This window comes from Pteropus alecto, unplaced genomic scaffold (assembly GCF_000325575.1).
Source record: "Pteropus alecto unplaced genomic scaffold, ASM32557v1 scaffold669, whole genome shotgun sequence".
In the NCBI taxonomy this organism is placed as follows: Eukaryota; Metazoa; Chordata; class Mammalia; order Chiroptera; family Pteropodidae; genus Pteropus; species Pteropus alecto.
Window position 1 is genome coordinate 65,375 of NW_006442554.1, and position 21,471 is coordinate 86,845.

The window sequence follows — 21,471 nt, forward strand, 5'->3', positions numbered from 1 at the left end:
ACGCCAAAGCGAAGGTGCTTGGCATATTTGATGAAAAGCAAGGAGGCCAGCGTGGCTGAAATGGGGGAGGTGAGGGGGCTAGAACCTAGCCCTCTATCCTCATCTCTCAGGGAATTCTCCAAGGAGAGGGAGAAGGCAAAAGCAAGAGGGGATTTCCAGAAGCTGCGAGAGAAGCAACAGCTGGAGGAGGACCTGCGGGGCTACCTGGACTGGATCATGCAGGCAGAAGAGCTGGACATTGAAGACCCCTCAGCTGATGACAACTTTTGTTCTGTGGCTGAAGAAGGCCGGGCTGGCCACCGTAGGCAACCCCAATCTGACCCATTCCCTGCTCCATGCAGGCGTCAGTGGGCTGTCCTCCTGAGACCCAGCCCCCACCTTCAACAACTCTCAGCCCAGCCCTCAGTAGGATACAGAACCTAGACCCAGATCCCCTTCCCAAATGTAACCAGAACAGATTCTCAGTAACAGCCTCCCACACACCTAACACCAGGCCATGCTCCCCAACTCTCCTCACTATCCCTGCAGGGCCACAACTGGCAGAGCTGACCAATCGGAGACGTGGACGTCTGCACTGGTTCAGTCACTCCACCCGCTCCACGCACTCCACCAGCAGCCATGGTGGGGGTACATACAGGTTGAGGAGGCGGGTGGGATGGGTAGACAGAGGAGAAAGCCAAAGGTGGAACCTTGGAGGCTTCATGTGCTGACCCTCTATTACTACCCTGCCCACAGCCAGCCTCCCAGCCAGTGACACGGGTTCGATGGCAGAGACTCCAGGCGATGAAGAAGAGGAGGAGGGGGCTCTAGCCAGTTGTACATTCTGCTTGTGAGGGCCCCCAACCCTTGACCCATGACCCAGCCCAGAACCCAGTCCAAACCCTGACCCTAGTACTTACTTTGGCCTCCAACCTTGACCTCAGTCCCTGACTTCCAACTACACCCCCTCATGACACCCACATCCCATCCCCCTCTTTTTCAGAAACAAGATCATGAAAACCAGGGTCTGGTGAGTTGGGGAACTTATGCAGCTTCTGGACCCCATGATTTTGTGAGCCCCACCTGAGCCCCCCAGGGCAGGCTGAGGTAGGTGATCTCAGCCAGTGGGCTCCTCTTTTCTCCCAGCCGCCAGCTCTGTCGAGCCAACCGAGGCCTTCGGGCATGCTGCCGGAGGGCTGTGAAGTCCAATGCCTGTTATTGGGCCGTTCTGTTGCTCGTCTTCCTCAACACGCTGACCATCGCCTCAGAGCACCACGGGCAGCCTATATGGCTCACGCAGACCCAGGGTTTGTTACCCAGCCTGCCAGCCCTCTCCTCACCCCCAATTCCCTCCACCCCAAAAGCATCAATCCAGGATCTCTCAGGTACCTCAGACCCCCAGACACTGCCTTACCACTCAAGTAAATGTAGAATCCTTAGCCTGTCCCATCCCACCTTGTAACTTACACTTACATAGTACTTTCTGTATGTGTCAAGCTCTATTTTCAGTGCTTTACATGTACTAATTCAATTTCTCTTCACCGCAACCTTTGGGAATTAAGTACTAAGACATAAAGTACTGAGTGCCAAAGTACTAAAGTTAAGTTACTAATCCCAGGACTCAGCTAGTGAGTGGCAAACCCAGGCAGCCTGGCTCCAGAGTCCAGGCTATTAACACTACACTGTCTGGACAAGTTAACCCCTCTACAAAATGGGGCTAGTAATAGTATTCATTTCATGGAGTGATTAAGAGGATTAAATGAGTTAAAGTGAAAAGTGCTTAGAACATTGCCTGACCCACATAAAGCCAGCACTTTATAAGTGGTAGCTCTTACTAGTATTCATTTTCATCTCAACCCCAACATTAATACTAAGCACACTTTTAATCTCAAACCAGCTCCAGTCCTAACTAAATCCCAGCCTCTAACCCTATCCTTGAGGCTGACTGAGGCCCTGCCCCAACTCTGCCCCTCTCCCCAGCTCCAGAAGCCTCTCAAAACCTCACCCACTCCAACCTACAAACTCATCTCCATCCCTAACCCTAACGCCACCCCCAGCCTGGGCCTGGCCTGATATCAGCTACCCTAGATCACCCCATGACTCCTACCTCCCCACATGTCACCATGGAAACTGGCCAGCCTGGTCACTCCTACCGCTCTCCCTACAGAGTATGCCAACAAAGTGTTGCTCTGTCTATTCACGGTGGAAATGCTTCTCAAGCTCTATGGTCTGGGCCCCTCTGCCTATGTTTCCTCCTTCTTCAACCGCTTTGACTGCTTTGTGGTCTGTGGGGGCATCCTGGAGACCACCTTGGTGGAAGTGGGAGCCATGCAGCCCCTGGGCATCTCAGTGCTTCGGTGTGTGCGCCTCCTCAGGATCTTTAAAGTCACCAGGTGTGTGTATGGAGGGGGAGGACTGGAGCCCCAAACATAGCCCCAACAGTCCCCATCCCAGCTCCAATGATAACTTTATCTATATCATCATTCATTTCACAAACATCCATTGAGTGCCTACTGTGTGCTAGGCACACCAGGAATCAAAGAAGACACAAGTTCCTGCTTTCATGGAGGTTCAAATCCAGTGGGGAGGGTGTCTACTCCATTTCCACATGCTTCTTCAACATCAACCCTGTCTCTGAATTCAACTCTATACTCATATCCAACCCAAACCCCATCTCCAACCCCCAGCCATAACATCATCTCTAACCCAAACCCCAACCACTCGTTATCCACAAGCCCATTTACAACCCCAACACACAATCCCAAGTCCATCTCCAAACTCATCCCTAACAGCCTCATCCCCATCAATAACCACAATGCCCACATCCCTAAATCTTATCAGCCTGTATCCAACCACAATCCTGTTCCCAGCCCCAGCCTCAGTCTTATCCCCATTCTCTCCTCTTTCCCAGCCCCCAACCGCAATCCCATTCCAAGCTGTCCCTAACCCCAACCCCAGTCCTGGTCCCAACCTGAAACCCAATTCTAGCTCCATCAACTTCTATTTACCCTCCATCTTAACCTCATCTCCTATTAATAGCCCTAGTGCCAACCCTAATCTGAAACTCGACCTTCCCCTCACTTCTTAGTCTCACCTCACCCCAACTCCAAAATCACTTCTAATCTTGACACTAAAGGCCATTTCAACCCAGCCTGCCCCAGTGCATCTCATACTGGAGCCCCACCTTGGATCCTAACTCACCAATTGGCATGTTAACCCTGCCTCCCCATCTCTGCTGCAGGCACTGGGCATCTCTGAGCAATTTGGTGGCATCCCTACTCAATTCAATGAAATCCATCGCATCCTTGCTGCTTCTCCTCTTCCTCTTTATCATCATCTTCTCCCTGCTTGGCATGCAGCTGTTTGGGGGCAAGTTCAACTTTGACCAGACCCACACCAAGCGAAGCACCTTTGACACCTTCCCCCAGGCCCTCCTCACTGTCTTTCAGGTGGGGCCTGGAGACCATGGGATGGGCGGTCAGTAGTATCCTGTGGTGGGGAGAGGGTCCCAAGAGCTTCATGGTGACCCCTCACCCCCAGATCCTGACGGGTGAGGACTGGAATGTGGTCATGTATGACGGTATCATGGCCTACGGCGGCCCCTTCTTCCCAGGGATGCTGGTGTGCATCTACTTCATCATTCTCTTCATCTGCGGCAACTGTATCCATAAAGCCTTGGGGGGCTGGATGATGGTGGAGCGGAGGTGAATAGGGGGACCCGGGCAGTCCATAGGCAGGCTGCTTCTCCATCCTTTGCAGCCTGAGCTCACCCCAGACATCTTGTTGAACGTGTTTCTTGCCATCGCTGTGGACAATCTGGCCAGTGGAGACACAGGCACTGCCAAGGACAAGGGCAGGTGATGTCTGGCTCCACCCCCAAGTCAGTCTCTCCCTGCATCCCTGCCTAGGAACTCCCATACATATTCCAACCCACCAAAGATGCCTCAGTCACCCTGGCAATCCTCACCCTCAAATCCAACCTTCCGGTCCTCATTCATTCAACATTCATTTATTGAGTACCTACTTTGTGCCAGATGCTGTTCTAGATGCTGAGGAGACAGCAGGGGTCAAGGTAGACAGAATCTTCTCCTTCATGGAGCTGACATTTGAGAAGGCAAGCAAAACACAAACAACTAAATATATAATTACTTTAATTAAACATATGTTGGTAATATATAATGAAGAAAAAGAAAGCAAAATAAAAGAATAGAGGGCAATGAAAATTGCTATTTTGGTTATGGTAGTCGAGGAAGGTCTCTATGCAGAGGTGACAGTTGAACAAAGACTTAAATAAAGTGAAGGAGTGAACTATACAAATATCTGTGGAAAGAATGTTCAAGGCAAGGAGACGGCAAGTGCAAAGATCCTGAGATGATGATATTCTCAGCACATTTAAAAATCACCAAGGAGAAAGATAAATACCACATGATTTCACTTATATTCGAAATCTAAGGAACAAAAGAACAAACTGACCAAAAGCAGACTCACAAATATAGTGGACAATTTGGTGACGGACAGAGGGGAGGGAGGTTGGGGGGCTGGGAGAATGGGGTGAAGAGTTAAAGAAGTACAAATTAGTAGTTAATAGTTGGTCACAGGGATGGGGAGCATGGCATAGGGAATGCAATTAGCATTAATATGATGGCTAGGCGGAGGGCCAGGGGAGGGAGGGAGCAATTGAGGAGATTGTTTTATGAACTATATAGATGTCTAACCAATGTACTATATACTTGTAACTAATTTAAATAAATAAATTTTTAAAAAAATCACCAAGGAGACCAGTGAGTCTGAAGTGGAATAAGCAAGGAAGAACGTGGTAGGAGGTGAGCTCAAATGGGTGAATAAGGAGGCCAGATTGAGAGCATTCTGGACCACAGTGAGGACTTTGGTTTTTTCTCTGAGTGAATGTGAGCAGAGGAGGGATGTGTCAGACTTAGAATTTAACAGAATCCTTCTGGCTGCTGTGAGAACAGACTGCGGGGATAAGGGTGGAAGCAGGGAGGTTCTATAGGGTCAAAGAAAGGTCTGTTCTGACTGCAATGCCCCCCTTAGCCTCACTCATCTGTTGTGATCCTTAGAATTCACCCCACCTCATTTATTTGCACAGGGAGAAATGCACTGAGGAGAAACCCCCGCAGGAGAATAGAGCGTTGGTGAGCTAGAAGCCTGGAAACCATCTACACCTCATACTACTAACAATACTCTAAGTCTGTGTGTTTGTGTCTTTAACCCCCAACCTCTGCCTGTTCATTCTTTCATGATTTCATCTCTTCTATGCCTCCCTGTGTCCATCCCCTGATGTCTCCCCCACCATCAGTGACCCCCATCTTCCTGTCCCCAGGTGCCTGGTGAGGAGAATGAGGAAGAGGAAGGTACAAGGAATGAAGGAGCAGGCAAGTGGCCAGAGCCAGGTGGAGATGTGGGACTTTAGGGACAGCACCCGAGCAATGCTCTTGATCCCCGATACCTTCTTCTCTGGAGAGCAGCCTTTTCCGAGATCATCTTGAAAATAATGGGCTTGGCGTATGGCCAGCAACATTTGGGACAATGAGATTAAAGAAGATAAACAGACGTTTTGTTTTAATGCAGAACTTCTCAGAACTTTCATTTGATAATAGTGTGTATATGACTGCAAAGATGGTGATGTTCATTCAACACACATTTACTGAGCTCTTACTGTGTCTGAGGCCCTGTTCTAAGTGCTAGGAACACAATAGTGAACAAAACAAACTAAAATCTCTTTTCTGAGGAGCTGACATTCTAGCATGGAGATGGGAAGAATTTACCATGTGGCAAGCACTGTTCTGGGTGACATACATTTTCTCAATTAATTCTCTCTCTCTTTTGATCTTCTTCCGGTGCCAGGCATGGAGGAAGAGGAGGAAGAGGAGGAGGAAGAGGAGGAAGGGGGTGCAGGGCGTGTGGAACTCCTACAGGAAGTTGTACCCAAGGAGAAGGTGGTGCCCATCCCTGAGGGCAGTGCCTTCTTCTGCCTCAGCCAAACCAACTCGTGAGTTCTAGGAGTAGGCGGGGGCCGAGGTGAGGAGCAGGAGGGGCTGGGGCAGGTGGAGGGCCAGGGAGCAGCCAAAGCTGGGGAGGTTGGTGTACAACCTGATGCAACAAGGCTTAGCTGCATCCCTCAAGCTCCCCCAATAAACCGTGGTCCTGGATTCTGAAAATGGCCCATTCCCCTCTCTTTAGACTGAGGAAGGCCTGCCACACCCTCATTCACCATCATGTCTTCACTAATCTTATCCTGGTGTTCATCATCCTCAGTAGTGTGTCTCTGGCTGCTGAGGACCCCATCCGAGCCCACTCCTTCCGCAACCATGTGAGCCTTTGGCTGGAGGCTGGGGGGCACTCCCAGGGGTATCCTACTGGGCACAAGTTGGGGCCAGGGTGGAGACAGGAAGACCTCTATCTTGGCAGAGAGAGAGGAGCAATAATGACAGCTGCTGTGGTGCCAGCCTTTACTGTGTATGCAACACACTTGGGGAAGCACCAGGGAGATCAGTATTTGGCTGAGGAGGAAGTTGTGCTCAGAGAGATTGAACATACCAAAAGCATCCATGTAGCTGAGTAGAGGCAGAGTAGTTCAAATTGAACATTGGTCTTTCTGATGGCCAAGCCTTTTGCCTTATGGAGAAGTTGATGATCATGAGAGAGGGAAGGAGGAATGGAGGGAGGGAGGATGGGAAGGACAGCAACGCTTATGTAGAGAGGTACACATACACACACATATACACACACACATACACACATATACATACCTAGTATCCCCCTCAACCATGACTGTGATGCCCCTTCTTTCTCATCCTCCAGATTCTGGGGTATTTTGATTATGCCTTCACATCCATTTTCACTGTGGAGATTCTACTAAAGGTAACTAATGGGCCCCTAGTCATACTCCAAGTTGCTCCAACCCACTCTCCACCCACCCCTGCAGCTCACCTCTCTTGTTTCTATGCCCTCCTTCTACTTTTGTTCCCAAGTATGAGATCTAGCCTTATGACCTCTGACCCCCCACAGATGACGGTGTTTGGGGCCTTCCTGCACCAAGGCTCCTTCTGCCGTAGCTGGTTCAATCTATTGGATTTGCTGGTGGTCAGCGTTTCTCTCATCTCCTTTGGCATCCAGTGAGTGACCTCTTACCCATCCCATTCCTCCCAGAGCCCAGACCAAATCTGGGCCAGGGCCTGAGGATTGCCTCCTCACCAGCTCCAGTGCCATCTCGGTGGTGAAGATTCTGCGAGTACTCCGAGTACTTCGGCCCCTTCGAGCTATCAACCGGGCCAAGGGACTCAAGGTAACCCCATCTTACCCAAACCCACAGAGCCAGGCCCTGCCCCGCCCCTGGGGCCAGGATTACTGATAAGACTGACCATTTGCACTGATGCATGACCACACAGCCTGGACCTGGCATGTAACCACACATGCCTGACCACTGGCCATGTGGGCATGTGACTCGCCCCATGTTCCTTATCAATGGTTGCTTTTCCCTGTCACATGGCCACATATCCTTGCCTGGCAAACATTTATTCCTGGTTGGTGCCCACACATCCCTGGCCCACATCATTGCCCCTTGACCATGTGTTCCTGACCACATATTGCTAACCCAAGATCACATGTCCCTGACCCAAGTCCCTTAGTTCCATCCATGCCCAGAGTCCCTGCCCCATGACCACTGTGGCTTACAAGTGTCCATTATCCATATTCATGGGTGCCTGCAGCACGTGGTACAGTGTGTGTTCGTGGCCATCCGGACCATCGGAAATATCATGATTGTAACCACACTCCTGCAATTCATGTTTGCCTGCATTGGCGTGCAGCTTTTCAAGGTGTGAAGAAACACTGGAGGGAGGCCCAGGCATGGGTCAAGGCGGGGGTGAAGGGTGAACCTGCTTGACAAATATCCTCCCTGCAGGGGAAATTCTACAGTTGCACTGATGAAGCCAAACACACCCCCCAAGAATGCAAGTGAGTGGCTGAGACCTTGCTCTCCATGGGGCCCGGGACTCCTCTCAAAGGCTGAAAAGACCCATAGAGTTCACCAAGTCCCCTGAAACCCCTAGAGCTTCCTCCTAAGAACTGCAGAGAATTCCCCAGATTCTATCAAGGCCCCCAAGATTCCCAGAACTCTCCAAGGCCTCAAGATATACCACCAGAACGCTCCCAAGAACTGCAAAGGCTACCTCCCCCAAACCCCTCTCCATATTCCCCAGAGTTACCTACATTCTACTCCAGACCTTCTAGCAATCCCCGAACACAACCCCCCCCACCCCCCGCCCCATGAAATCCTCGTCTTCCATCTTCTGTAGAGGATAGCGATTAAAAGCATGGGCTTTGAAGTCAGACATTCCTGGTTCAAATCTATCCCATGAGACTTTTCTTAACCTTGTAATTTCTTACATTTCTTTGCCTTGCTGAGTCTCATTTTCCTTAACTGAACAATGGGGATAAAAAGAGTGCAGATTTCACAAATTTTTTAATGAGGAATAAATGAGTTACTACACAGAGAGTATACTACAATGTAAAGTTATTACATGTAAAGCCTAACACCATGCCTGACATAGACTTAGTTCTGATCAATGTTGGCTATTATTAGTATTAATTTTTTCTGGGTGGTCATAATGATGATGATAATGGTGATGAAAGCTAAGACATGTAGTACCAACTATGTGCCACACACTATCCTCATTGGTTGACTTAATTCTTAATTAATAACGGAATATGTTCCATTTTTATCCTATTTCATAGATGGGGATAACTGAAGCACAGAGAGGTTAAATGACCAAGGTCACTCAGCCAGTAAATGGAGGGGCAGGATTTGAAGCCAGGCTATCCAGCTTTACCACTATGCCCTGCTGCCTCCATACTGGATACCCTAGTCCCCTTTCCACAGATCCCCACCCCTCCTCACCCACCCAGCCTGTCTGCAACATCCACAGGGGCTCCTTCCTGGTCTATCCTGATGGAGATGTGTCACGGCCTCTGGTCCGGGAGCGGCTCTGGGTCAACAGCGATTTCAACTTTGACAATGTCCTTTCAGCCATGATGGCTTTGTTCACTGTCTCCACCTTCGAAGGCTGGCCTGCGTGAGGGGCAGGGCCCTAGGGATGGGCAGGGGATTGGGAAGGAGTCTCTAAGGGACTGGCTGGGATTGTATCTTGGGATGTGATAAAGGTCTTTTGAGACTGGATAGGGTTTTGTGGGGACTCATGGGCATATCACAGATCTGGTGGGGGTCTCTCAGTAGCTGGCTGGGGTGTTTTGGGGACCTAAGTGGGTGGAGTCTCCAGGAATTGGGTAGAGGTCTCTGAGGGAGTAGATGGAAATCTAGAGAGGACTGGATAAGATTTAGGAGGGACCATGTATATACCTGGGGGTGCTGGGAGGGATCTCAGAGGAGATGGAGTGGGGATTCAGGGGCTTCTAAGTCTTTTGAGTATTAGTTGGAGATCTCTGGGGTTATGGAGCAAGGAATTCAAGTTGATAGAACAGAGGATTTAGAGATCTTTGGGGACTGGTGGGAGAGTTCTGGGGAATTGCATGGGAATCTCCAGGTGCCTGGAGAAGGGGATTTGGGGGTCTGTGGGAACTTAAGAGATTTGGGGGTCTTGCAGGGCCTGGTGGAGGCCTCTTTGGGGGGTGTGTGCAGGTATCAGGTGGTTAGGTCAGGGGATTTAGGGGTTATTTGGGGTGCCAAGGAGATCCTTGGCTGTCTGTGATAAGTGGTCTGGGGGCAGGTCTTCAGGGGCTGGGATATTCCCTCAACCTACCTCGACTGGCTCCCCAGGCTGCTATATAAGGCCATTGACGCACACGCAGAGGATGAGGGCCCTATCTATAATTACCACGTGGAGATCTCAGTGTTCTTCATTGTCTACATTATCATCATCGCATTCTTCATGATGAACATCTTTGTGGGCTTCGTCATCATCACCTTCCGTGCCCAGGGTGAGCAGGAGTACCAAAACTGTGAGCTGGACAAGAACCAGGTAACCTCTGTCCCCTGATCCATGACCACCAACCCCTCCGTATACACATCTCCTTGCCTCGAGACCCCACTGCTCACTCATGCCCTGCACCCATATGCAGCGCCAGTGCGTGGAGTACGCCCTCAAGGCCCAGCCACTCCGCCGTTACATCCCCAAGAACCCGCATCAGTATCGTGTGTGGGCCACTGTGAACTCTGCTGCCTTCGAGTATCTCATGTTCCTGCTCATCCTGCTCAACACGGTTGCTCTAGCCATGCAGGTCTGAGCTCCCCATCCTGACCCCTGCCAGATAACCTATTCTGTCCACACAATCCCTTGGGAACCATTAAGAATGCTTTCGGCTACAAGTAACAAAATCCCCAACTGATAGAGAGTTAAGCCATATTTCTTCAAATCTAAGGCCTATAATTGTAAGTTGGATCCTGATTTCAGAGATCTAAGAATGTAAAAAAGAAATGGCAGACAGCAACTGTAAGTTGCTATTGTGAAGTGCACCCGGATTTCAGAGATTCTAAAATGTGAAAAGATGTACATCCCAGAGTCAACTAAATATAGTAGTTACTTCACATAACAAGAAGTGTAGAGTTAGGCTGTTTGCTCATTGTTCATCAGAAACCCAGGCTCTATCTTTCTGCTCCATCGTTCTTTGTGAGTTGGCTTTCATTCTCATATTTGTTGCTTCGTGGTCACGGGAGGGTTGCCATAGCTCCAGGCATCAATACTACATTCAGGGCGGGAAAAAGGAGGAAACGTTGCACCAGGGGGCTCCCCTCATTTGAGCCTTTTATTGGAAAGCAAAAATATTTTTCACAGAAGCCGCCCGACCAGCAGCAGACATGTTTCTTTCTCAGTCAGAACTAGCTACGAAGCCAGGAAATCAAAAACTGGGCTTTACAATATCCATAATGGGAAGCAGACACTGTGAGGGGTTTGGCCAACCCATAGTGCTACCACATCTCTAGACTCAACTCAATCCAAGCCAGAGAATATTTGGTTGGAGATAGGGAGATCTCTGCTTCAGGCTCTGTCCCCACATCCGATTTTCTCCCCTAGCACTACGAGCAGACTGCTCCCTTCAACTATGCCATGGACATCCTCAACATGGTCTTCACTGGCCTCTTCACTATTGAGATGGTGCTCAAAATCATCGCCTTCAAACCCAAGGTGCTCCCCAGCCCTAGACCCACCTCAGTGGGTAAATTCCTTGGGGTGGAGCTCATTGCAGAGCTCCCAGGGGGCCAGCAACTATGGAATTGTGAGACTAGGGAGTGAGAGGAATCCAGATGTAGGCCCATTGTGTGGTCTAAGCTGGGCCCTGCCTCCTCAATGGCCCTCCCACTACTGGCCCCCTACCCTAGCTTGCTAGCTCTGAGAAGACAGGGAACTGTTTTCCTCCTGCCTACAGCATTATTTTGCCGACGCCTGGAACACATTTGATGCTCTTATTGTGGTGGGCAGCGTAGTGGACATTGCCGTCACTGAAGTTAATGTGAGCACTGGCCTCTCCACTAACCCACTCTCCCTCTACTAACCTTTCCCCACCTCAACCCCAGGGCTTTCTTTAAAATGGGTAGGTGGCTCCCATTCCCATTCATCCCACTCATAGAGACTCAGTGCTCCTCACTAGCTCTTCCCTTCTGAGTCCCTGTTGGTTTTAGCCAAAGACCCCCTCCACCAGCTCCCTCATTCCATTGCAGCCTATCCTCTGGCTCCACTATGACCTAAAATAACTGTTATTTCTATTGTTTCCTTCATTGCCTCTACATCTCCCTCCATTGGCTCCATCACCTCCACCAACTTCTGCTTTGGCTCCATCATCTCTTCTGACTCCTTCATTGGCTCCATTTTTCCCTCCGACTCCATCGTCTCCAACACTGGGTCTTTCACGTCTCTGTCATTACCACTGGCTGCACCGATGGTTCCACAATCTCCTCCATTTTGTATAACATTGTTCTATAACCTTGATTAACAATGCTGCTGGTTCCATATCTCCATAACTGGCTTCTCCATTGGGTCCCCCATTGGTTCTCTCATCTCTATCATCTCCATAAAACAACTGGCTCCATCACTTCCTCCATTGGCTCCAATATATCTCCTCCACAATCTCCTGTACCTCTACTCTCCTTCCACCCTCATTACCAACTTTTCCCACAACTATCTACCACACAACCTTCCCCATCATCCCTTGCATAATGACTCTACCATCCATTATCCCCTATAACTGTTCATCATTTCTCCCCTTATTCATTTGGGCCTGTGATCTCATTATCTCCTCTCTCACCTCTATCTTGGCTATATCTCCCTCCAGAATGGTGGCCACCTTGGCGAGGTAGTCCTCCACCTCACAACAGGGACTCTCTGCTTCTTTACTCACCCACCCTCCCTTCCTTTTTCCCTGAAGAGTCCTTAAAAATGATCCCTGACCCATCTGGGGCCTGACTTTTGAGGGGTTTAGGGGCTGGGAGGGCCAAAACATGGGAGGTGGCTGAGGCAAATGTGGGTTGAGCATACGCACCACACCCCCAACCCCAGAGCTCTGAGGACAGTTCCCGCATTTCCATCACCTTCTTTCGTCTCTTCCGAGTCATGCGGCTGGTCAAGCTTCTCAGTAAGGGTGAAGGAATCCGGACACTGCTCTGGACATTCATCAAGTCCTTCCAGGTAACCTCCGTCCCTTTGACCATCCTTTACCCTCACCTCACATCTCTCAGCCTTTCCTTTTACTACCCCCAGAACTGTATCTCCCAGCATGCCATACCTACCTGCAACTTACCATCTCTAGTTTTCCCTCTTTTCTAGGCTCTCAATTCTCAACATGCCTTGGCCTCACTGACCTTAATCTATTGTATTTAATACTATGTCCACATTTGGGAGACATTGGTAGTCATGACATGGGCACTTGGGGGGATGGATCACATCTCTCAGCAAGCCCAGGCTTGAGGGAGCAGTGCATTCTGAGGATTATAGTTCTCTGCCTCGACCTGAGTATCTGTGTATCTTCCTCCCCCTCCCCCACCCATAGGCCTTGCCCTATGTTGCTCTTCTCATCGCAATGATATTCTTCATTTACGCAGTCATTGGGATGCAGGCGAGTGGGGACCCTAGGGAGCATTTCTCAGGCATTCTGCTGAGGGGTGTTGTGTAGAGATAGACTGAAAGTGGGGTTTGTGGGTGGAAAGACAGACAGACACGCTGGATGACCCTGAATCAGTCCACAAGTCTGTGAAATGGGATCAGCAGTGCCTGCTTGTCAGGGTTGTGAGGATCCTTTGGGTATTAAGAGTTGTGAAATGGGTGGGAACCCATGGGGGCATGGGTTCACCTCTCTGACATAGCCCCTGTGTGCCCACAGATGTTTGGCAAGGTGGCTCTTCAAGATGGCACACAGATCAACCGAAACAACAACTTCCAGACTTTTCCACAGGCTGTACTACTTCTCTTCAGGTGACATCTACTACCCTCCCCTGCCACTCCAGTCTCCAGCATGCCCTTTGGTGCCCACATCCCCTGTCTGGGCCCCAGACTGCCTGAGCTGTGGGAATAATAGGGCAGCATGAGGTTCCATATTGCCTGAGACCTTTTCTGGCTGTGATTTGAGTCTTTTAGAATATTCTGTCCTCTGCCATCCTTTATCTTGTTGTAAGATGTATCCCCTTCTTGGGCCTCAGTGCCCCATCTGTAAAATGTGAACATGACTGTCATCAACATAGCATGCCAGCTTTTGAAATGTCAAAATGTTATCTGTACCATATGTAGCCCTTGGCAGGAAGTGGGTCATCTCCTAAACCCTCCAGCCCCCATAATGCCACTTGCCATGACTTCATAGCCTCCCCTCCAAGATGGTACCCTTGTGTGATCCCCAGGTGTGCTACTGGTGAGGCATGGCAGGAGATAATGCTTGCCACCCTTCCTGGGAATCGGTGTGACCCTGAGTCTGACTTCGGCCCTGGAGAGGAATTTACCTGTGGTAGCAATTTTGCCATCGCCTATTTTATCAGCTTCTTTATGCTTTGTGCCTTCCTGGTGAGGACCATTTTCCCTCAACCACCATCACTGACATGGTGCTGGCCCTTAAGGGTCTGGGGATGTCAAATGAGATGGGGGGTCCAGATCTTCAGAATGGGTGAAAGGGCTGGCCTGGTGACAATATCAATCCAGGGACTCATGACCCAGTGACCATGTAAGCTTACCTCAGCCTCCCACCAACTCCCCACACCCTGCTCAACCCTTCACCTAACCCCTCTTCTCACTGGCCCACAGATCATAAATCTCTTTGTGGCTGTGATCATGGACAACTTTGACTATCTAACCAGAGACTGGTCTATCCTGGGTCCCCATCACCTCGATGAATTCAAGAGGATCTGGTCTGAATATGACCCAGGGGCCAAGTATGCCCTTTAACCCCATACTTGGTATCCCAAGGGACAATACACTGCTCCACACAGTCCCCCAGCCCTTGAACCTCTGGCCTACTTCTCCCATTACCCAGTCAGTAGATGCCCCAAGGTTCCCACAGTCCCTGTCCTGTGCCTCCCCCCCGCACCCACTCCACTTCCCTCCAATTGATTTTTCCCTGACAGGCTCTGGGATGTTGGTGGGGAGAAGTAGTGATAAGCTTGAGAAAGGGCTAGAGGGGGTAATTCCAATAAAGTGATACCTCCCACCCACCCCCGCCTGCCCAAGGGGCCGCATCAAGCACCTGGATGTGGTTGCCCTGCTGAGGCGCATCCAGCCCCCGCTGGGATTCGGGAAGCTGTGCCCACACCGAGTAGCTTGCAAGGTCTGTGAAACTACTCAACCCCCACCCTGCCCCTGAGAAGGCTGTCTACCATCTGGCAGGGGTGGGCAGGGACTTTGCCTTGGGTAAGGAGGGGGTGTTTGGTTGCGTCGTCAAAGGTTTCTGACCCCCGGGCGTTCGTGCCTGAGTCCCTGGCATTTGCCCAAAGTGGGTTTCACGTCCCTGGTGTCCAGAGACTTGTGGCGATGAACATGCCCCTCAACTCAGATGGGACGGTGACGTTCAATGCCACACTCTTTGCCCTGGTTCGGACATCCCTGAAGATCAAAACAGAAGGTGCGTGGAGGGTAGAGGAGCAGGAGTGGGAGGGTCCCTGGGAAGGTTGCAGGGAACCAACTGGAGTGATGGGCCCTACTCCTAGCTCTGAACCTCAAAGTGGATGACTTTGGCCCTTTTTCCCACCTGTCCAATGGGGGCGGTGCGTGACTGCGGTAGAAGCTTGTGACGCTGCTCCAACAGTGAGGGAGTGGCTATGAAGAGCTCTTTCTATTGGTTCATGCCCCACATCCTCTCCTGATGCAGGGAACCTGGAGCAAGCCAATCAGGAGCTGCGGATCGTCATCAAAAAGATCTGGAAGCGGATGAAACAGAAGCTGCTAGATGAAGTCATCCCCACTGCTGACGGTGAGCTAGCCCCACCCAAATTCCTTGAGCCCACCTCTGAATGTCAGATGATTTATTGCTCACCACAAAAAAAAAAAAAAAAAAAAAAAAAAATCAGGCTCCTACCCAGTCCTTCCATCTCATCTAATCTGTAACTTCATCTTTCTAGATGCTTAGGTTTAAAGCTCACGTCCCTCCTTGAATCTTCTTTCTCTCATGCCTCACATGCTCCCCACGGCCCCAGTCTGAGCCACAACCTCCTCTCAGAACAGAGGGATTACAGTATCCCTGACTCTAAATCCGGAAAAGGAAACCATGAGAAAAGAAAATGACAGGTCAACATCTTTGATAAACATACATAAAAAATCCTCAACCAAATATTAGCAAACTGCATTGAGCAATAAATTAGAAGGATCATATAAGGATGGTTCAACATCTACAAATCAATCAATGTGATATGCCACTTTAACAAAATGAAGAATAAAACTCATATGATCATCTCAATAGATGCAGAAAAAGCATGTGATTTTAACATCCATTAATAAGAACTCTCAAAAAAATAGAGTGGTAACGTATCTTAACATAATAAGGCCATAAAAGACAAGTTCACAGCTAAGATCATACTTGATGGTAAAACTTAAAGCTTTTCCTCTAAAATCAGGAACAAGACAAGGATGCCCACTGTCACCATTTTTATTCAGCATAGTATTGGAGGTTGTGAGAGAATTTTGTCCACAAAAAAAAAAAAAAAAAAAAAACAGTACTGGCTGGAGTGGTGGGAAACAAAAAGGAGTCCATGCTGTGAGTAGAGTAGGAGAAACAGAAGACCCCCCCTCTGTGACTCTGCCTCCTCTCCCTTGCCCCCAGAGGAGGAGGTCACCGTGGGCAAATTCTACGCCACATTTCTGATCCAGGACTACTTCCGCAAATTCCGGCGGAGAAAAGAAAAGGGACTACTGGGGACCGAAGCCCCCCCAAGCACATCCTAAGGAGTCCATGCTGTGAGTAGAGTAGGAGAAACAGAAGACCCCCCCTCTGTGACTCTGCCTCCTCTCCCTTGCCCCCAGAGGAGGAGGTCACCGTGGGCAAATTCTACGCCACATTTCTGATCCAGGACTACTTCCGCAAATTCCGGCGGAGAAAAGAAAAGGGACTACTGGGGACCGAAGCCCCCCCAAGCACATCCTCTGCCCTTCAGGTGTTCAGAGAGGGCCTGGGTTGGTGGGGGTATATGGGAGCAGTGTGACAGAGGCCGACTGCCCTCTTGATCTCATGGGATCCATGTCACAGATGAGAAAACTGAGGCCCAAGGACCCACAAAGGGACAGGGGTAGTTGAGGGGCTTCTTCCCCCACCCCACACTCCTGCATGGGAAGCAGGTTCAATGACGGGGGAATTTAGACCCTGAGCTTTCCTGCTTCCCTATTTTTTCACCCCCACAGGCTGGCCTGAGGAGCCTACAGGACTTGGGTCCTGAGATCCGGCAGGCACTCACTTGTGACACAGACCAGGAAGAAGAAGAGGAGAAGGAGGAGGAAGAAGAGAGGCAGGAGGGAGAGGAAGAGGAAGATAAGGACCCAGAAACATACAAAGTGAGGACAAGTTTCCACTCTCCCAGGAATGTAAAATACTCCCTCAATCTCCTGACTTCCACACTGCCTCTGGAGAGAAGCCCTCCAGAGAAGCACCCAGCCCACGCAACAGACAAATGTTTACTTGGCACCTACCATCCGCTATTGAGGGCAAGACCCAGATTCAGCCCAGCCCCTAGGGAGCTCATTGGAGACACACTATATGACCAAGTGACTTAGATATAACGTGGATACAACACTCAGTCCTGTGACTCCCACAGGCCCCAATAGGCTTCCAACCCCCATCTCGTCGCCGGAGCTCCGTGATTTCTCTGTCTCTGCCTGCTGGGGACAAACTTCCAGATTCACTTTCCCTTGGTCCCAGTGATGATGATGGTGGGGCTCCCAACTCCAGACAGTTCAGTGTACCCCAGGCTGGATCCCACACCCACAGGTACGGTCAAGAGTCTTGGGGAAGACTGTGAGGGAAAGCAGGGACTAGCCACTGTATGGGGGTAATTCAGAGGGTATAGGAAGAGAGCCTAAGAGGGCCTTCTAATGGAAATTTGGTAAAAATAGGAGAGCTTCAAGGGCTCAGGTGGGAATAAAGAGTAATAGATTCATATGAGAAAGACAGTGCAAAAGTTTCATGCAAAAAGCACATGATGTGCAACTAAATAAGTTTAAGTTCAAATTTTGAATTTGCCATTTGCTTAAGTGACCTTGGGCTAGTCACTTAGTTTTTATGGTCCTCAATTTCCTCATCTATGAAAGGGGGATTATAGTACCTTACCTCATGGGGATAATGGAAGGATGAAATGAGGTCATGCCTAGCTTTCACAGCTTTCTCCTCACCACCTCCCATCACACCCTCAATTCTTGTGTTGAAGTTGTCTCTTTAATAGGCTTGCTTTTTTTTAAATGTTGGGTCCTTCCAATGAGACAAACGTCTATTATAAGAAAGCCCATTTCCACTTTAAAATGATGACAAGTTAATTTTATGTGAAACCCCCCCCCCAAAATTAGAAGCCCAGTGTTTCTGCATGGAAGGGGGCATGGAATGAGAGGGAACCAGGGGCCCAGGACCACATTTGGGAGGAATCTGATCTACCTAATTTGCCTCACCTTCCCCAGAAGAAGCTCTGGAGCTCTCATTTTCACCATTCCAGAAGAAAGAAGTTCTCAACCCAAAGGAACTGAAGAGGAAGAGAAACAGGATGAGGAAGAAGAAGTCCCCAGCCAGTTCTCTGACCTCAACATGTAGGATGAGCCCATGAGCCATATGTGGGAAGGCAGGACTGATGGCACCCCATGACCCATGCCCAGGCCTGAGCTCACCCCCAGCCTTCCCTCCCTCCCACACAGGCTCTCCTACTTAGATGAGCAAGCAGGGACTCCCCTGCACCCCATCCTCTTGCCACCTCACAGACCCCAGAGATATGTGGGCGGGCACCGTGTGCCACACCGCCGTCTGCTGCCCCCGACACCTGCAGGTAAGAGCAAGCATGGGTCCTGGCGACCCCCAAGGACCAGCAGGGCAGAGGATTGGGGAGGCAGTGACATTCCTCTTTTCCCCTGGCACCCCTACCCACCACCTGCAGGTCGGAAGCCCTCCTTCACAATTCAATGTCTGCGGCGCCAGAGCAGTTGTGAAGATTTACCCATCCCAGGCACCTATCATCGTGGGCGTAATTCAGGGCTCAGCAGGACACAGGTGAGGCAGGGGACAGGGTGGGAGCAGCATAGACTGAATTTATCGGACACTCTACATGCTAGGCCCTTCTGAGAAACGGGGCACATATAAATTACACAATCCTCACCGTACCTGTGAGGTGGTACTGTTATTAGCCTCAGTTTATAAATGAGAAAACTGACTCCCAGAGAAGCTTATCCCAGATCATACAGCTAGTAAGTGGCAGAGCTGAGATTTAAACCCAGGTCTTCTGTGCTCTTAAATAAACTCAAGTCTGAGTTATACACATTCATTTTGACTCCAGCTGTGTTTGGGGGTAAGAGATAGGTACAGGAGTGAGTTCTATACTCTTACACCCCACCCATCAATCACTGTCTCTCTCATGTTTATTCTGGTCCAGGGTTCCTGGGCAACCCCTCCTCAGCGAGGTCGGCTCCTGTATGCCCCACTGTTATTGGTGGAAGAGGGTACAGCAGGGGAAGGATACCTCGGCAAATCCAGCGGTCCACTGCGCACCTTCACCTGTCTGCACGTGCCTGGAACCCACTCAGACCCAAGCCATGTCAAGAGGGGCAGTGCCGACAGCTTGGTGGAAGCTGTGAGTCCAGAAGGGGTGTAGGCAAGAGGAATGGGGGAGGAAAGAAAGGAGGAGTTTCGGAAGGAGGGAAAAGGGGTCTCCAGTCTCTATGCTGTGCATGTAGCTATCCCTTTGCTGTGCAACTTCTGCTCAGCATGATGTGTGCACCATTATCCTCCAAGACTTACCTGCACACCCTCATAGGTAAATCATTTATCCACACTGATTCCTCTGTGCACGCTGCTTCCACTCCATGCTGTGCCCTCTGTCAGCTCTGATCTATTCTCTGCCCTCAGGTGCTCATCTCCGAGGGTCTGGGCCTCTTTGCCCGAGACCCACACTTTGTGGCCCTGGCCAAGCAGGAGATTGCAGATGCATGTCGCCTGACACTGGATGAGATGGACAGTGCTGCCAGTGACCTGCTGGCACAGGGGACAAGCTCATTTTATAGTGATGAGGAGTCCATCCGCTCCCGCTTTGATGAGGAGGACCTGAGAGATGAGATGGCCTGCATCCATGGCCTCTGAATTCCTATCCCTCCTCCACTGCTCAATAAACCTCCTGCTTTCCCTTCCTCAGAGGATGACAAGCATGGACCACACCCTTGGATTTTGGTGTCTTTGCACTAGGGGCCTAGGGCTTCCCAACAGCCCCCATCCATCCATCCCCATTTCAGTGCTGAGCCACTGCCCACACATGGGTATTTCCAGAAACCAGGACAGCCAGGTCTGATTATTCAGTGTCAGTGAAGGAGGGAGGAGGAGGAGGAAGAGACAGCAGCCAAAAAAAGCTGGAGACAGAGTGGAGGTGGTGGGGGAGGGGGACGGCACTGGACAGAGATGGAGGAAAGAGGAGAGAGGGGCCTTGGAAGAGGAGTGGGGTAAAGTCAGAGATTCCACAAGGGGTCAGTCAGGTCAAATTGAGGAAAGACAGACAAATGGGAAAAAAAGGATAAGGAAACCCAAAGAAGAGTCCTGCCAGTAGAAAGGCCTGGAGGTTGGAATTAGCCTGGTATGTGATGTGTCAGGCAAAGGGGTCCTCTGATGGTATTGGGAATTTCAGGAAGGCTAAATTGGGATCACCCTGTCTCCTATCTCCCACCTTCTGCCTAAGAAAATGAAAATCTAAATCCACTGGCAGAAGACAAGGGTGGGGCTCCCGGCCCAGGGAAACCCACTCAGGGCCCACCTAGCTTTCCTGAGATCAGCTAAGAATAACCCACTCTCCTTCCACACAAATCCCAGAGCTCTTCTTTCTGCTTCTTGCCTCACCTTTAGTCATTGCCCAACCTTTGGGGTCTCATTCATTCAGTGAGTATTTACCTGGCATTTACTTTGTGCCAGGCACTGTTCTAGGTTTCTCTCAAAGCAAACTGAGCTGGCTTAGACATGTAACAGGACTTGCCCAAAATAGTAGTCAGCCCCAATCCAACAGAATTGGAGGCAGTGCTGGGAGTGGCATGGGATGGGACTACCACTGAGGAGGGTCTGACCTAGGGTCTCATCTCTCAGAGTAGGGGTTTCACATTTGTATAATTTATGTCAGTTGAGCCAGTACTGAAATTTGAGGAAAGCCAGAATTGGAGACTGGAACTCAGAATATAGAGTTGCACTAGGCCTTGAAACAAAGGCTTAGAGTGGTTCAGTTAGTGTAATGTAGGAACAGCAAGTTATGTACAGGATGTAGAGAGTGAAAGGAGACTGTTGAGGGATGAGGTGGGAAAGGCCACCTGAGGCCAGATGATGCAGAGCCTTTCAATGCCAGGCCCCAAACCCTGGGACTTTTCCTAAAAGCAGTGGAAGCCATGGGAGGGATCTGAGCAGGGTAGTGACATAGTTAACTTTGTATTTTAAATAGATGCTCTGATGGCTGTGCGGAAAACAGAAGGGAGGGGGAAGGGACTGGAGATGCTAAAATTGGCAGGAACAATGGTCGCCTTAGCCAAGGGAGGTGGCAGAGGAGATGGTGAGAAGTGAGTGGATTCCAGAGATGTGTGGGAGGTAAAATGAACCATTTATTTGGCTCTGTGCTAAATGCATTACAGTGATCATCTTGTTTAATCACTGCAACAATCTTATAGGTACCATTTAAAACAATCTTACATGTCCAAAGTCAGACAGGAATATTAGAGGTAGAATTTAAATTCAAGCAATTGAATGTCAAAACCAATGCTTTTCCCCTAGTAAGGCAATAACTGGGAACTATCCATTACATATTTGTGTGAATTTGAGTGTGTGTGTGTGTGTGTGTGT

General features: G+C 49.9%; 1 protein-coding gene across 3 annotated transcripts in view; it reads left to right on the forward strand.

Annotated features, from left to right (window-relative positions):
* CACNA1F (calcium voltage-gated channel subunit alpha1 F) overlaps nucleotides 1-19,746 on the forward strand; it is a 24,476-nt gene extending 4,730 nt beyond the window's left edge. For 2 of the 3 annotated variants that reach the window (XM_025040421.1, XM_006922775.1), the window contains exons 9-48: nucleotides 111-301; nucleotides 529-621; nucleotides 736-829; nucleotides 983-1,009; nucleotides 1,126-1,286; nucleotides 2,147-2,372; nucleotides 3,221-3,428; nucleotides 3,520-3,640; nucleotides 3,755-3,836; nucleotides 5,087-5,132; nucleotides 5,321-5,390; nucleotides 5,845-5,989; nucleotides 6,181-6,310; nucleotides 6,802-6,861; nucleotides 7,009-7,115; nucleotides 7,198-7,285; nucleotides 7,710-7,817; nucleotides 7,904-7,956; nucleotides 8,928-9,074; nucleotides 9,776-9,977; nucleotides 10,078-10,236; nucleotides 11,031-11,141; nucleotides 11,383-11,466; nucleotides 12,286-12,306; nucleotides 12,510-12,638; nucleotides 13,000-13,065; nucleotides 13,330-13,421; nucleotides 13,841-14,000; nucleotides 14,238-14,365; nucleotides 14,661-14,757; nucleotides 14,949-15,051; nucleotides 15,298-15,399; nucleotides 16,446-16,576; nucleotides 16,821-16,970; nucleotides 17,231-17,403; nucleotides 18,084-18,191; nucleotides 18,315-18,442; nucleotides 18,551-18,663; nucleotides 19,043-19,240; nucleotides 19,516-19,746. In XM_025040421.1, coding sequence (XP_024896189.1) covers nucleotides 111-301; nucleotides 529-621; nucleotides 736-829; nucleotides 983-1,009; nucleotides 1,126-1,286; nucleotides 2,147-2,372; nucleotides 3,221-3,428; nucleotides 3,520-3,640; nucleotides 3,755-3,836; nucleotides 5,087-5,132; nucleotides 5,321-5,390; nucleotides 5,845-5,989; nucleotides 6,181-6,310; nucleotides 6,802-6,861; nucleotides 7,009-7,115; nucleotides 7,198-7,285; nucleotides 7,710-7,817; nucleotides 7,904-7,956; nucleotides 8,928-9,074; nucleotides 9,776-9,977; nucleotides 10,078-10,236; nucleotides 11,031-11,141; nucleotides 11,383-11,466; nucleotides 12,286-12,306; nucleotides 12,510-12,638; nucleotides 13,000-13,065; nucleotides 13,330-13,421; nucleotides 13,841-14,000; nucleotides 14,238-14,365; nucleotides 14,661-14,757; nucleotides 14,949-15,051; nucleotides 15,298-15,399; nucleotides 16,446-16,576; nucleotides 16,821-16,970; nucleotides 17,231-17,403; nucleotides 18,084-18,191; nucleotides 18,315-18,442; nucleotides 18,551-18,663; nucleotides 19,043-19,240; nucleotides 19,516-19,746 — 4,843 coding nt within the window. The remainder of the gene's footprint in view (nucleotides 1-110; nucleotides 302-528; nucleotides 622-735; nucleotides 830-982; nucleotides 1,010-1,125; nucleotides 1,287-2,146; nucleotides 2,373-3,220; nucleotides 3,429-3,519; nucleotides 3,641-3,754; nucleotides 3,837-5,086; nucleotides 5,133-5,320; nucleotides 5,391-5,844; nucleotides 5,990-6,180; nucleotides 6,311-6,801; nucleotides 6,862-7,008; nucleotides 7,116-7,197; nucleotides 7,286-7,709; nucleotides 7,818-7,903; nucleotides 7,957-8,927; nucleotides 9,075-9,775; nucleotides 9,978-10,077; nucleotides 10,237-11,030; nucleotides 11,142-11,382; nucleotides 11,467-12,285; nucleotides 12,307-12,509; nucleotides 12,639-12,999; nucleotides 13,066-13,329; nucleotides 13,422-13,840; nucleotides 14,001-14,237; nucleotides 14,366-14,660; nucleotides 14,758-14,948; nucleotides 15,052-15,297; nucleotides 15,400-16,445; nucleotides 16,577-16,820; nucleotides 16,971-17,230; nucleotides 17,404-18,083; nucleotides 18,192-18,314; nucleotides 18,443-18,550; nucleotides 18,664-19,042; nucleotides 19,241-19,515) is intronic. The other variant, XM_025040420.1, reaches the window with a different exon arrangement.
* The last annotated feature ends 1,725 nt before the right edge of the window (nucleotides 19,747-21,471 follow it).